Genomic DNA, 16,176 nt, shown 5'->3' with positions numbered 1-16,176 from the left:
ATCTTCTCACTGTGAGCAGAGTGCATTGAAAATGGTACCCTCTGGGATGCAATAAATACGGTTCATTATCATATTGGTTTTATAGCAATTTTCCAGAGTACAGCTGTCCTTTGAAACTTTGTGCAGGTCTCTGTAATCTTCTTGTATTAAAAAAAAAAATTAAATAAAAAATAAGAAAAGGAGAAGAGAGAAAAGAAAAGAAAAGAAAAGAAAAGAAAAGAAAAGAAAAGAAAAGAAAAGAAAAGAAAAGAAAAGAAAAGAAGAAAGAAAAGAAAAGAAAAGAAAAGAAAAGAAAAGAAAAGAAAAGAAAAGAAAAGAAAAGAAAAGAAAAGAAAAGAAAAGAAAAGAAAAGAAAAGAGAAAAGAAAAGAAAAGAAAAAAAGGAAAAGAAAAGAAAAGAAACCCCAGCTTTGATTGTTCTTCCTCAGCATACATTGTTCTCTTGAAATTTGCAATGTGCAAGGAGCATGTCAGTTAATTCACATTGGATATTTCAAATGAATTCCTACAAAATACATTAATTAACCCAGTAATAATTAAAAAGAGCATATTCTCCATTCATTACAAAATTTATATTTGGATAAGGCTAACTAATTTGTGTGTTCTTCCACCCTCCATTTCTTATTATACAGAACTCCAAGTCTGTTTTCAAGTTGACTGATGGATTTGATTTGGCAAAAGTGGCTATTAGTAAAACAAGGGAGTCTTCCAAACCAATTTCACATGAAGCAAATGATCCTAAAGGACAGACTTGATAACAACTGTGCTTACAAAATCATCTTCAATAATCTACAGCTACGCAAAAAAAATGACCAAAAGACAGTCTTAGAAGACTGATGGAGAAACTTTGCCTGGTGTACATGTCAATAAGTCATACTTACACCAATGCTCTGGACAGGAGCATTTATTATACTGAGATTTGCTTTGATTACAGGCAGTTTATAATCATAAAGGGCTTCCCTGAAGGTCCAGCACAGCAAATGGATTACTTTCTTTTGACTTTAGTGGAGTCCAATAAGCCCCAGGAGAAAGTGCATGGGCATTTTGATTTTAAATTTTGCAACGCCAGTCTAAGTTGAATTTATTTTTTAAGGAATCTCTTTAGTAGCTACTTTACAGTGCACTAGAACTTTACTGTCAAGTGAAATTTTCAGTCTTTGTCCACCCTATACTGATTTGGCTAAGTTATTGAAAATGTCTGAGGAAGAAATATCAGGGTTTATATTGAAAGAAACACAGTCTACTGGAAATAATACTAAAGCATTTCTAGGTCTTCCAATTCTGTTAGTCACTGAATGAAGCCAAGATACCTTGCTGAATACCCAGATAAAATAAAATGTCTGTTTAAATTTTCAGATAGCTTGTGAATATATTAATTTTATTTTAATATTTTCTATGAAATAAAAACTGTCACTTGAGCTACATATTTCAGTTTCAAGGCAAATATACATCTTTCTGTAAAGTGCAAGTTACTGGGCTCCACGGAAAAACTTGGACAAGGTGGGGAAGTGAAATTTTATCCTAAGCTCAGGCAAGAGTCTTGCTTTTTCTACCCAGCCTGCTATCCAGCCCTCCATGATACTTGCTTGTCATTCTTCACCACTGAAAGCCCTGAAATGGATCCCTGAAATAAATAGCATTTGGATCCATTTCATCTCATTCTTCAGTGCTGGGTCATACAGCAACTGGACAGAGGCAGCTCAATGGCACAAGGATAGGGATGAGGCAGGTGCAGTGGATCCTCTTCTCTGCCAGTTTCTCCAGTGACACAACTCAGTTGGTGATGGGAAGGGGGGCTGCTTCTTTATGAGGCAGGTGTTGGTTATGAGTACTGAGACCTGGAAATATTTGTATTTTGAAAGGAAATGTGGCAAATAAAAGTCTTGGCACAGTGAAGAAGATGTCTACATATATCAAGTACTCACAATTCCAACACACTGAAACATCGAGCTGGACTCCCTAGGCTGCAACACATGCTAGAGCATTGTATTTTCTGTTGTTTCACATGCAGAAAAATGATTTTTACATCCATTGCAAAGGAGTGGTTTTTAGCATCTTTGTGTTTTATGAAATCAGACCTGAAAGAATATTTGTTCTCTCTTTAAAACAGAGCATCTTTTTCTGCTTAGGTTTACATAAAGCTATAAAAACTTGACTTCTCTGAGAAACTCCCTCTCATGCTCAAAAATTCTGAGCAACTGAGCAAAAAATTCCTGACAAACATTTTGGGGAAAGCTACAATATCATTCCACATCAAGAAATCTCACAGTCCAGTCTTCTAGTTTTTCATCTAGTTCTAGAAGGAAAAATTTCAAGGCCATGATGAGCAGGATGTCCAAGAGTATTTGACCATTACCATCTCTGTCACCATAGTACATACATTCAGCACTCTGTGAACATTAGTGACTCCTCATTTTGGGCTGCCAGAGATTAAGCTGGCCAAAATCACACATCACTTTTGAAAATCATATTTACAATACAGTGAGCTTAGAAAGATAAAATTAAAGGGAAAAAAAAAAGGAAGAAAGAAGGGAGAAAGGGCTTCAGGATTTTCTTGTTTAATAGAAAATAAAAATAAAAATAAAAGATGGCATATGCACACGTCAGAAGTACAAATCCTACTTTTTCACAGGCTAATTAAAAAAAAATTAAAAAAAAAGAAAACCACTCACACCAGAACTATTTCAGTTTGTGATGCTCCCTGTTGCAATGCTCTTCAAGCCAGATGCAGAATTCTTGATAGTAAATTGCACGTACCCATGTTGTGGCCAACAGCAGAGGGATCTAACAGTAGGGCTCAGAAGAGCAGGCACATTGCACATTTAGTAATGTGATGGTTTTAGGTTGTTGTTAGTGAAGACAGGAGCACATCTCCAAATTGTTCTGCCTCCTACAAGTAGGCAAATTTCAACCCCAGAGCTTGAAGACTTTCCATGCACCTGCGCACCCCATTTGGGCATTTTGTTAAAGAAATCTGCCTGCTTGTCTCTCTAGACAGGAATATAAGGGAAAGCTGGGCTGCCTCTGTGCCAGGGGCTGTTGATGGAGCTCTGGGACCATGATGCAAGCTGAAATCCTAATTCATCCTCAGTGGACTCAAGCAAACACTTTCTTGGAGACTCCTGTCTGCTGGAGTGGTAACGCTGTCCCTCTCTCCAGATGAGAAAAGGTCCCCATGAGAGCAGAAATGCAATGGTGCAGAAATGCACAGGCAGGAGGCCCAGGAGGAGCTGTGGCTGTGCTCCAAAGTGGAAGCTGATCCTCTCTTTGGTGCACAGGGTCTGGGTTAGGTGTGTACACACCAGCTCTGCAGGAGCATCACATGCGGGATCCCCACCACATGGGCACATCCCACGTGGGTCCAGGTATCCATGTACATCCCAGGCAGGTTCCCAGGACATCCAGCCAGCCAGTCCCCAGGAGGTACAGGCACAGGATCCCTGGCCCTGTCACTCTCAGGTGAGCTCAGTAGAGAATGGGCATGTAGAAGTTCAGCCAAGGTGAGGTGGTGGTGCTTCCAGGCACACATGGTGGCATATCTTCAGGCACTCGCAGGATACTTCTGCCTTCCAGGAGCTTCGGTCCCAGAGGTCAACCAGATCTCATGTGATGTCTGATAAAAAGTAAATGACTTCCTAATACTATACAAAGCCTGTAAAAAAATGCACATGCAAATACACTCAAATACTTGAAATTAAAATTCCAATAGTATATTCTGTTTTCATTTGTATGTTATTACTACTTTTTTTTTTCAGAAATCATAAATTTTCCTGATTTAAGTTGTTGCCTGATATAAAATTAATTCCAAATGAGTTGGTTTTTACTGTATATGTCCTTGTTTTAGTTTTTTAGTTATTTTTCGTAAATACATTTTACATCTAACTACCTCAGCTGCCTTTTGTTTTGTTTTGGCACATATGAAGTCATGCACTTTCTATATTTGGGGATTTGGGGGGAGGAATTATTTCAATTTTGAATAACCAGGTTCAAAGCCATGTTGATCAATTTATAGAGGAGATCAGTTTAAGAAGACATAATTATTGACAGTTGCAGAACATACATTTTATTTTTAGGTTGTGTTGGGGTATAGTTTAACAAAAAACACCATAAGCTGCTTATTAATTTGCCTTAAAAATGTATTCTCTTTCCTATTCAAGTTGTGTTATTTAATTCTTCTCTTGTAGACAATTTATGTGACAAAGACTAACATAACAGTTGGCAGATAAACAGCAAATTGAACAGAGTGGACCAATAGTTTCTCAATTGTCTGTTGTAAACTGTTGCATTATACACTGATTGTGCTAAAAGAATTGTTACTGTGCTTATACTCCTTAGCCACCACTGCAGAAATGAAGTGGTGGAAGATCACATTTGTGTTTATGGAACAGTGTAGACACCCCTTCCCCCCTGCCCCAGTACAAGCACAGTGACTAGAGGTGAATGATAATCATTGCAGAACTTGTGCTTTGACTTGTAAACATTGTAAAAATGTATTTGGTATTTTATTTGAAATGAAGAATCGAAATAGTTATAAAAAAAAAAAAAAAGAAAAAGAAAAAGAAATCTTCCTGTAAATATATATATTCTGAATCCATGTATACAAACATTCCTTTAGAGTTCAGATTGTGAAGAGTGTCTTTATTGGCTAGAGACCACTGCCTCCTGTGGCAGAGGTTACATGTGCTATAGTAAAGAACACAGTGTGTGAAGTATTTGATGTACTGCAGTACCATAGTTATTTTGGTCTGTTAAGTAAGTTGCAATTTGTGATGAAATGAAGTTGAAAGTAGTGCTTCATACTAACAAATTTCCTTGGTTACAACTTGATTTTTCTTGTAAAACTTAAAAGGGAAACTTGAAAATTTTATATATTTGGATTTTGTAGATTTTTTTTATTTTATTGCAACACAAGGTACCAAAATCATTAAATAAAGTACACTGTGGTCATTTTATCCTGTCTCTTGAGTCCTTTTTCAAACACTTTTATCCTAGTAGATCAGAAAAAGGATGAAAGCCCAAAGCTTTTGAGCTTCTGAAATTACTAGCAAAGAAGACAAAAGTTAGTCCAGCTTGGACAATGGTTTGGAGCAGATGATCTCTAGAGAGCCTCTCTGCCAGTAATTATTTTATGCTTCTAGGCAGTATAACCACAGGACCTCCCATCCCTGAAGGTGGGAGAGATGCAAGAGGCTCTCAGGTTACCCCTGGGACTTGGAGAAGATTTTACCTGGGGCTTGGACAAGCTTACAGGTGTTGTCCCAGCAGGGACACCCAGGAAATCATGAGACACCCCAGCAGGCATCTCGCCCAGAGCAGCAGAAGAGGGTGCTCTTGTCACCATGGATGAGGCTCTTTGTGCTGTCTTGAAAGAAGACCTCCAAAGCAGCTGGCCTTGCCCAGGCAGGCCAGCTTCCATCACCTGAGATGGGCCCCAGTCACAGGAGATAGAAGAAAGTGCTTTGTTGTTTTTAAACCCCCTTCAGACCCCTGAAAGCTTCACCATTCAGTGATACTCATTGGGGAGTGGAGAAGGGAGAGCTGAGCCTCACCACAATCTTGTCATGACCCCAATAATTGGGAAAAACTCCAGGGAAGATGAAAATGGTTCTACCTCTGCCTCCTGGGCTAACTGATTAAAATCATTGAAATATTACACAAGTAGTTGCTGCCTTTGGCAGCATTTCCATCATCCTTGATAGCCCTCTTGGACTTCATTGCCACATTTGTGTGTGCAATGCCACCTCAAGCAGCAGCCAAGCTTTGTGCAAGAAAGGCAAGCTCCTAGATCCCTCAGCCTTTCTGTCCCACAGCCCTGCTCTCACTGCCTCTTAGAGGCTGCTTCTTGGCCATCCTCAGGTGATGAAGAAAGGGAGATGAGGGGGAAACAACCCACAAAACAATCAAATAACTGCCATGGGTTCAAAGAGACGAAAGAAGATACATGGATCTTGGGTAAGTGAATTTGCCAGGAGGGATGATATGTGGCTGATAGATTCCCAGAGGGTTTGTTTCTCGTGTGTGTCTGTTGGGTGGCTAAGGGTTTGAAGGGAGTAGATTGTTATTTTAACTTGGAAAAACATAATGAAGGGAGCAGCAGCCCAGCAGCACTACTGAGAATTTTTCATTGAGTCCTATATCCTCAGTCCCTGTAACCCTGTGAGGTTACAGTAATGTCTGTATGACATTAATGACATTAATGTCATTAATGACATTAATGACATTAATGACATTAGCTCCCCACCAAAGGCTCCAAAACCAGTAGGCAAGTATTAGAAACATACTTTTTTACTTTTTTTTCCCCCTAGCATGGTTACTACTTCTCTCCCCTAATGCAGGCTGCACGGGACACATAAACTGGGTGGGCTGCTGCCACAGTGGGGTCTAGTTAGCTTGGGGTAAAAGGGATTTATTTTGCATGGTCTTATGCAAATTGTTTACCTCTAGGGAGGAAGCTTTCTTCAGGGGACTTTTAATGAAAACCTACATGAAAGAATCAGAGCAGCTTCTTTTTAGGCTGAACAAAGGTAGCAGACAGTTTAATTAGATTCTTTACAACAGAAGGGAAGAAAAAATTTGCAAGTGGCTTGAAAAGTGCTTATTCAGAGAACTTCTTGTCTCTCCTGCTTTAAAAGAATTGACATGTCTATAGTTTCAAGGGAAAAAAAATATCTGAAAAAATACAGGGATTTGGTAATAAAAGTCCTGGGTATCTTGGCAAAATCATTCAAGAAGTTTTTTTCCTACTTTACTTAGTTTGGGAACTAGTAAGAGGCTGAGCTTAATGCTGTGCTAATAACGCACCTAGAGACCTGTGTGTATGGGAAAGAGCAGTGTCTTCCTACTACAGCAATGGGAAACTCAGAAAGGCAGATTAGAGATGACAAGGTTTTATTTTCCTCCTGAATGTTGCACAGCTATAAACTCATTTTTTCAGTGATTTCAGAAACAAAGCTGGAAAGCAGAAAAGTAAGTAGTGATGTACAGTACCCTGTACTACAAAAGTACAGTGCTTTGCTGTGGGAGTGTTTCAGATCCATGGTCAAAGCAGGTGAATTTGATGTAAAGATGGGTTGGAAACCTACTCTCAGGCATGGTTTTGAGCTAGTCAAACTCTCAAGTTCACTACTCTCTACAGTGTGTTTTCCACACAATAACACATTTTTAAACTACTTTACATTAGTGTTATTCTCAGCTGCTCTCTTGCACTCCGTTCCAATGGGAAGAGAGCTCAGTTTGCTGACACAAAGCTCTGGAGGATGTAGAGCCAGGCTGACTGAAGGGTGGCTTTCCCTGCCTTTGCTGCCACCTAGCACAGCGGGCTGTGCATGTCGTGGGCTTCAGGGGCTGCTCTTCATCTCTCTAGGCTTCATCCAAGGGAGAAGGACTTCTCATCCATAAGAGGCTACACAAAAAAAAAAAAATTGATGCTTACTATGTCTTTCAGCAACCAGGTAATTTATTTTAAATCAGGTTCTTGTTAAGTGCTGTGAGCACAAGCTTTGCTACCATGATCACACCCAAGTGTATGTGTTGCTTCCCACTGCTGTGTGACTGCTACATGTGCTCACAGGACTTATTTTGTCAACCAAGTTGACCAGTTTATAGAAGCCAAGATCATTGATAATGTCCCAAAACATGGAAGGATAAGCTTAAGTACATTACTATTATAAATAATTGGAACTGATATAATGTATTAATGTATGTAATGTAATATTTATTACAGATATTGTGGTCTCCTGCAGGTCATCACCAAGCTATTTCATAGTTTTAAGCATGTTGGTCTTGTGTTCCTATGTCAGTAAAGACAATAAGCAGTCCAAATTTCGAATTTCATCAGTTCATTAAACTCCACCAATCCTTTCAATATGGAGCTAACCTCATTTTAACATCCATGACTAGTGGGGCTCTAGCTGCTGCTAGTAGTTCCTCTATATTTTCACCAGCATTGTCCCTACTTTATTATTCTGTTAGTTCTGTGCAGTCTGTGGAATGAATGTATTTTCTCTTCCCTAGGTGTAGTTTCTCACTCCTGTAGTGAGACAAGAGGCACCATGACCAGCCTCAGCTCAGCCACCCTCTGCAAACCAGCTATTTCACAACTTGTAGTTAAATGAAAGTAAGAGGGAACATCTGGAGTCTCCTTCAGACTGAGTGAGCAGTGTTACACAACTCAGCCTTTCCGTATTTCACATTTATCCCTACTGATCTTTTTTCTTGTCTGATGATTTTGTAACTCTTCCAAGATTCTCCCTTTAAGGCATTTTCCTTTTGTATGCATTTCTTCATTTATTTTAAATGCCCATTTGTCTCTGATATTTGTTTTTGTGTCTTCCATTGGGGATTTGTTTTGCTTTGGGCTCTGCTTGCCATCTGTTATGTTTGAGACTACATTTCAAGTGCTGTCACCTCTCTGTGCTGATTGTGATTCCAGCTGACTGTGTTGGCTCAGCATTTGTGAGGAGCTCTGTGGTTACATTACAGGTAACATTTTGTGACGTTTTGTCAGAGGTTTGATGTCCTGAGGAATGTTCTAGCAATCTCTCAACTTCCCTGGCTGTTTTGTTAGGTACTCTGTGCCATCTTCTGCTTACAGTTTCACCCCAGGGTCTGTTGTGCTGACTTGGAATTACTGTGACTTTTTTATGTGCTCATAGTTTAAAATCTAGAAAAACCCAACCCAAAATAAGGAGACCCTTCTTTAGCTGTTCCATAATACCCTAGAGCATTCACCATTTCCCAAGAACATAAATAATTGCGTTCCCTGCTTTAGCATAAATCATGTAGCGTGCCTTAATTACCTTTAATGACATCTCTAACTATCTTATCCCTGTGAGCAGCTTAGTGCAGGGTGCACTGTATTTGAAGCTTCAGTTCCTTGATATGATTTAAAGGCAGAAATGGGCTGTTTTGCCTCCTATGAGAAGCACTGATGCTCACACAGGGGTTACAGCTCTCCCCTCTCTGCCCCAGTTGATGGCAAGGGCATTATGGGCTATGAAGAATAATTATGCCTCATGGTTATATCTTTCTTTAAAGTGGTATCAACTCCTATGTGTGACTCATAACTAATAATGAATCAAGTTTAGCCTTTAGATCTTTAGATGTGCTTTTGGTTAAATATGTGACACACCTCATATTTAAAGTAATAACTATCCAATTAATTTACATAGTTACCAGGTTTTTTACATTTGGTCCCATCATCTTATCCCAAACTGCTATTCTGTGCTGATTAGACATGAGATTTCAGTGACAGCAATTTCTTCAACATCCTAATGGGACAGGATTTCATTATATTATGTGTATATTAGGTATATTATCTAGTGCACAAAATTATTTTACCTTCCCTGTAGCCTCTGTGAGGCTTTGTGGAAGAAAGAATTTCAGGGTGAAACTTCTATCTTTGATATCCTTGTCGAGAATCAGACATCTTCAGAAAATATGCAATTAAATGAGAAACATTCTCGGAAAATTGGGGATCCAAAGAATGTGGTCCTTGGTATTCATTCTCAGTGCTCAGTTGAATGTCTGACCCATCATGATGGTGAGATTTTAAAATGTGGGCTGGGGAGCAGGGAATGAAAAGGAACATTTCTGCTCCTGCATGAACCTGTCTCCCAGCCCCTACAGGAGGTCATCCTTGTCTCCTGCCCATTTTAAAGGCTCTCATGCCTCCTGCTCAGCACAGGACCATTCCTGCTTTGTCTGGATTCATCTCACCTACCATGCAGCCCTATGGAATTGCACAAGGGCAAGCTGGACCTAGCAGTCCTCACCAGTGCATGGTTTGGATGGTCTGATCCAGCACAGCACATCTCCTCCTGACTGAAAGTCACCTCACTGTGTTTCCAGTCAGGTATGCCATTGCCCTAGTAGTGGATGCAAGTAGGACATGAGAATCCTCAATTTTAAATTTAACTTTTTCAACATTGTTTTGAATACAGATCTCCTAAAACCTCTTCTTTAATTAACTTTTCTTGCATAGATAATTCATTTTTACCAGCAGCCTATGTTACAGGATGCTTCTGACTGTGCACAGAGATAATATACTCTCTTTTTATTTCTGCCTGAAGCAGAATTAAAATAGGAAGTGAAGTTCTGGTTGCACTTTTATCCTTTGGAGTAGTTTTTCTTGCGTGCACATGTGCAACCTCTTTTGAGATTACAGCTCTTATATTTCCTAAAGGAAGACTCAGAAAAAACAGGGCAGCCTTCAAGAAAAACAAAAAATCTTGGAAGAACATAAAAGCCATGTCTTCATTACAGTTTGCCTTGAAGACTTTATCTGACATTTCTCTGAAACCTGAGTTATCAGAAGCAGTCATTTGCTCTGCATTATCTACTACCTCGATTCAAAGGAAGTGCTAAAGCGGTGCCATTTGAATTCAGACAGGAAGACAGGCCCAAGGGAGATGCTCTTGAAAAGGCAGCTGGTTAGGGGGAAGAAAACAGAGAAGCTTCTAGGCTCAGGCTCTCTTTGTTATTTATCTTAAACTGTCTGTGACAAACATACAGAGACTCTGTGGCTATGTGTCAAGGCATGAGTGCAGAGATCAAACTGTGCAGCAGGAGCAAGCAGAGCCAGCAAGGACATACAGCCAGTCAGGCATGGTAGGGAGGGTGAGGAACAGAGCTGGGCACCGTGTCCTGCTGCCTTGCCAGAGCTGTGGGTTTTTTTATCTGTGGCAGGGCAGTGCTCCTTGTTCTGGCACTTTCCAGGTCCCACATGTCTGGTTTTTAAGCAGAGGCCACAAAGAGAACTTTTTCATACTGGCTTTTTCAGTCCACATCAGGCTGCAAGAACAAGCAGCTCCCTGTGTGCCAGCTCACATTGCTGCTGGCTCGGACGGTGCACGGCGCCAGCCTCAGCATCTCCTGAGAGCTGTCAGGACACGGATGCAGCATCTGGTGTGAGTGCTCAGAGGTGCTCAGCAAGTGTTCAAAGGAATAATCTCTGCTTCAGCAATGTGGGTTTCCACTTGTGCCAAGGCAGCAATGCTTTTAAATTCCCCGTGCCCTTATTGCTCCTGACATTGGAAACACTAACTGCAAACTTAATTACAGCCAATATGCTCAGGGGGAAAGACTGAAAAAACACAGGCAAAAGTGTTAGCAAACCTTTTCACACTGCAAGCTTCCCTGTTCAAAGATCCTTTCTTCCTTTGCCCACAGATGACAGCAAAGGAGATGCAATGTTTGGGGTTTTCCATTATATGCATTACAGCATTTTTAAGTGTGAACTGAGCAGACTTAACTCCATCAGGTGGGCAGGCTTTCAGGTTGGCCAGGGGAAACATCTTAAGGAATTGGGCATATAAAAAAATTTTCCTTTCCTCTTACAAAGGGAAATAACTGCACTATCTAAGCCATGTTGAGATATCATAGAATATCCCGAGTTGGAAGGAACCCACATCATCACCAAGTCTAACTCCCTGCCCCGCACAGCACCATCCCCAAGAGTCACACCATGTACCTGAGAGCATTGTCAAAATACTTCTTGAACATTTCCAGGCTTGGGGCTGTGACCACTTCCCTGAGAGCTTGTTCCAGGGCCAAACCACCCTCTGAGAGAAGAACATTTTCCTGATACCCAACCTAAACCTCCTCTGACACAAACTACAGACCATTCCCTGTCACTGGCCATCAGAAAGAAGAGATTGATTCCTGGCCCTTTGCTTCCCCTCATGAGGAATTTGTAGTCTGCAATGAGGTCTCCTCTCAGTCTCTGCTTTTCTAGGCTGAAGAAACCAAGTGACCTCAGCTATTTCTCATACAGCTTGCATTTTAACATCTTTTCTAACTTAAGACAATCTGCCTTGCTAAGTAATGTCTGTGCTAGTGGCAGTTAAAGTTGGTGATTTTATACTAGGATGGTTGCAAAGGGGCAGCACTGCTCCCAAAAAAAAAAATTATGTAAAGAAGGAGGGGGGAAAAAAACAGCCCAGCAATGTGTACAGGATAAAATATTTCCATTCCAGATGCGCTGTTGTTACACAAATGGATTCTTGGGAGAAATAAACCTTCAGCTTTTCTGCTAAAATGTAAGGTAAACCCAGCACACACACACAGCAGCAGTATGAGATGCCAAGAAAGGAAATTTGGGTCATGGGCATATGAATTACCTGGAGCCAGTGATGTTTTCTTCATTTGACTTACTAATTTATTTCATGCAGCTGCCAACACTCGCTGCGCCTCTTAAAATTGACTTCGCCCCACCCCAGCAGTGGCACATTTATATTGGGCTGAATCACCACCACCTTCTCCAACACATCCTGCCTGCGCTCAGCCAAACATCTTTTCCTCTCTCCAGTTGCAAAATAGTAGCTGATCCCAGCGGTTGAGTATTAAATCTGATTAAATTTGATGGAAGCAGGCCCTCATTCTGTCCCAAAAGAGCTGATACTACAGACTCACATGTTTTCCTTTGCCTGTCTCTGCTGCTGTCTCTTGCCTGGCGCGCTGCCTGGAAAGGAGGAGGGACTGTTGAAACAGGACAGCTTGCCAAAGAAATCAAGCTTCTTCAGAAGAAAAGCCCCAGTATGAAAATTTCAGTCTTTTTTGGGCTGTCCCCTTTCTATAGGTGAAATACACTTTTGTATTTGAAAATATCAGGTTTCCTCATTGTGAAATCTGTTATCCTGTGGGGTTTTTTTTCCCTATGGTGTGCAGGAATATCCTGATATACATAATACAAGAAATATTTGTTGAGGTGGAGACATTATTCAGAAACCTGAGTGTTTCTGGCTTTATTTGCCCCAATGTGAGCATGCTGTTAACACAGGTGCTGTCTCCTACTTTAGAAATTGGAAATAGGGCCCAGATCCTCAGAAATGGGCAAATTAATTAATAAAAACTTTCTATAGACCTAGTTCCAACAATTGCAGAGATTTGCATTAAAATTAGGAGCTTGGGCTACAGAAATAATTATTTTCTTGCTATCTATTTTTGCTGCATGGTTTGAAGGGACAATCTGTTAGAAATCAGCACATTTACAGACACTGCTTGGTTCACCAGCTAATAAAAATGATTAAGTCTAATAATGACAAAGCAAGCATGAGTGATATCATCTTGACATTTGCAGAGCCCAGGTGGATTGAATAATAATGGTCTGCTATTTGCCTTGCATCAGCACTGAAGTAGGTTCCAAGCTCCTGTTTATACAAAAAAACAGGGCATCACAAAAACACAATGTACACTTATCTATGCTGCTGTGTAGAGTCAGAGTATCTGGTCCTGCAGTCATTAATGTAAGATATCATAAGTTAAGAAACTAAGGATGGATTGATGCATTCCAACAGCTGAGATTTTTCTGGCTGCCTTTTTAGGTCAGTTCTCTACTCTCATCCTTTCTTGAAGTGTGTTTTTGGGCCCTGGTGGGTGTTTAGCTGCCCACATGCCAGGCTCTTCTGATTCACCTTGCTGCAGACACCAACAAAAGCCATCCTCCAAATTTAAAAGCTTGTCAAACTGTACATCCACTGGCTCAAAACAAGAGCTTTGCAAATGAAGCACTGGGCACGGAGTGGCCAAAGCAATTTAAAACTGGTTTCAGCACAAATTCAGACCCTTTGCTGCACCAGAAGGGTGGAATAAATCATACAGTATAACTGTCTATTGGATCATTTATTACAGCTGCTATGCCAAAAGCTTACTGCCTCCCAGAAATAGTATTTGTGTACTGTAGGATGACAAAAAGATACCTAAAGTTCTTTACACAAAGCTTCCTCTCTTGTTTGAAAAGCAGCCTTCCCTTATCGAGTTTGCTCTGTATGAGGATCTTAAAGAGGTGGTGGGATGTGCACAAAGACCTGAACTTAATGACATTAGCTCCTCAGCTGTAACTTCCTGTGTCTGTCTGGCCACGCCTGAGCCAGCCCTGGGCTGAACAAGATATTCCAGGGCACATGAGGCACTGGAAACAGGGTGGCTGGGTCAGCCAGGCTGCTGCCTCTTCCTCTGACTGCTCTGCAAAGGCAGCCCAGCGCAGCACTGCACCACACACAGCCGCAGGCCAGGGGAACCACAGGCGCTTGAGCTTGCTTCACCCGCCTCGGAAGGCAAAGCTTGAGTGGGATTTAAGCCTTGTCCTAAAGACTCTGGGGATCACCAAAAGGGATGGCTGCAAGAAAGATTTTAGCAGAGACAAGTGGCAGGAATTGGGTAGCAAGCACGACTTCTAGCTTGCTTTTGAGAGGAACAGCTAACACGCTGTCATCATAGCTGTATCTTCTCCACAGAAGCCTGGAGAATACCTGACGACAGTGTGATATAGCATTGGCTGCTAGACATCTTCGCTGCGTGCTACTAAGTTACACTTTGCTCCAAACAGGCCCTGAGGGCTGCTGAGGTCTTCTTCTGAGCTTGCTCCTCCAGGATAAGTGCCCTCACCACTGCTCAACTCAGATGGCAGCCTTGGTCCTTGGAAATGCCATCAAAGCTGCTATGCTTCTGTGCTGATGTCAGGTTTTGCAAGGAGAAAAAATATCAGGAAGTTTTGTTTTCATAAATCTGACTCATGATTGTCCAGAATCAGGATTCCAAAAGTAGTTTCAGGTTTGTGTGTGCTTGCTTCAGTGAGAGACATGGTTTATATTTTAATTAATGCCTTCAGAGACTGAGCCAAGCTGCAGTCAGCCTTTTCCCTCAAGCTTGTTATCACAAAGCCAGATCAAATATCAAAATTTCTCTCTGGAAAGTGGAAATCTACGATAAAAAAACATTAACCAAGCAAGCCTGCAAATGCTGTGCCCACTAGTTAAGAAAATTAATCCACTGCATAATGAGCAAAAGAAAATTAATTCATTTCTGAATGGACAGGATGCTTCAAAGGTTTTGGTGGATCTGTCAGGAAAGTGTTTTTCAGATGGTAGGGAGACGTGATAATTGAAGAAGTGTCTGAAGAACTGACAACCCCATTACAGAAATGAGAGCTCAAAAATGTTTCTAGGTACCTTTGGTAGATTTCAAATAGATCAGGGAGGTTTAAGTTGGACATTGGGAAGAATTTTTTCACAGCAAGGGTGTTTGGGTATTGGAATGGGTTGCCCAGGGAGGTGGTGGAGCCACCGTCCCTGGAGGTGTTTAAGGAAAGACTGGACATGTGGCACTCAGTGCCACGGTCTAGTTGACATGGTGGTATTGGGTCATAAATTGGACTTGATAATCTCAAAGGTCTGTTCCGGCCTAATTGATTCTGTGATTCTGTAAAAGAGAACAAATGTTTATTGGGGTCTCCATTTCTGTTCCCATTAGGAAGTAACTGAAAGAAGAAGTTCCTCTGAGCAAAGTGAAGACCTAAAAAAACCACTGAAAGAAACAGAAGAGCAAATCTATCTGGAATACATGAAGATTAGCTGCATCTGCATCACCTCAAATCCCGTATAAAGACGACACAAAATTGTAAATTCCTACCCTCCCTGATGTTTGGGACATGGTGTTTCTCATTAAAGGAATTGGGTAAAAATAGTTCAATTTCTTGGCTTCTGTTTCTTTAAACTTTCAAGATCTTCTCTGAATAATACATGTTTTGTTAGAACTTCAGCATCTCATGTTTCCAGAGCATGGCATGGTTTTAGCTGGAAAACAAGAGCCAAAGGTGATCTGATGAGGTGTGCTGCATTCACTTGTTACAGTAAGGAACAGGAACTGCTCTACAACAGCCAACTCAGCTCCATGGCGGGGAAAAAAATATTGGGTCTGCTTTATATATGCAGCCTGATATTAATTCCAAATGGCATCTCACCTTGTAATGTTTCACATTTCACATTCACACAGGCAAAAGCAAAAAGTGTTAGTTAACGCTTTAGGTTTTAAGAAAATGCTCCCTACAGTTCAAAAGTTTGTTACATCTTTCTGACCAATTTTCTGACATAAAGAGATAATTCTAACCATTTGAAAATGTTTCAGGAGGCAACATATGGTATGCATGAGATGTATGCTGTGACAAAATTCAAGGTTTCAAGTGGCAAATCTGCAACCATCTGTGCAACACAAAATTAGGTAAAAAAAGTTAAGCAGACAAGCAAATAACCATGATAAGAAAACTGTCAGGGAACCATAGAATGGTTTGGGTTGGAAGAGGGCCTTAAAGATCATCCAGTTCCAATCCCCCAGTCATGGGCAAGAACAGCTTCCACTAGACCAAGTTGCTCAAAGCCCCATCCAGCCTGGCCTTTAACAC

At 40.9% G+C, this 16,176-nt stretch overlaps 1 protein-coding gene across 1 annotated transcript in view; it reads right to left on the bottom strand.

Annotated features, from left to right (window-relative positions):
- Positions 1-6,990: 6,990 nt before the first annotated feature.
- LOC102104623 (DGAT1/2-independent enzyme synthesizing storage lipids-like) overlaps positions 6,991-16,176 on the bottom strand; it is a 31,190-nt gene continuing 22,004 nt past the window's right edge. Inside the window, exon 7 of the mRNA XM_014258003.2 lies at positions 6,991-7,401. Within this exon, the coding sequence (XP_014113478.1) occupies positions 7,366-7,401 (36 nt within the window). The 3' untranslated portion in view covers positions 6,991-7,365. The remainder of the gene's footprint in view (positions 7,402-16,176) is intronic.

The sequence above is a fragment of the Pseudopodoces humilis genome, chromosome 1 (genome assembly GCF_049639895.1).
Source record: "Pseudopodoces humilis isolate 2021_Gansu_Grassland_sample_001 chromosome 1, ASM4963989v1, whole genome shotgun sequence".
In the NCBI taxonomy this organism is placed as follows: domain Eukaryota; kingdom Metazoa; phylum Chordata; class Aves; order Passeriformes; family Paridae; genus Pseudopodoces; species Pseudopodoces humilis.
The sequence above is the reverse complement of the archived record's forward strand: the minus strand, read 5'-3'. Positions and strand labels throughout refer to the sequence as shown.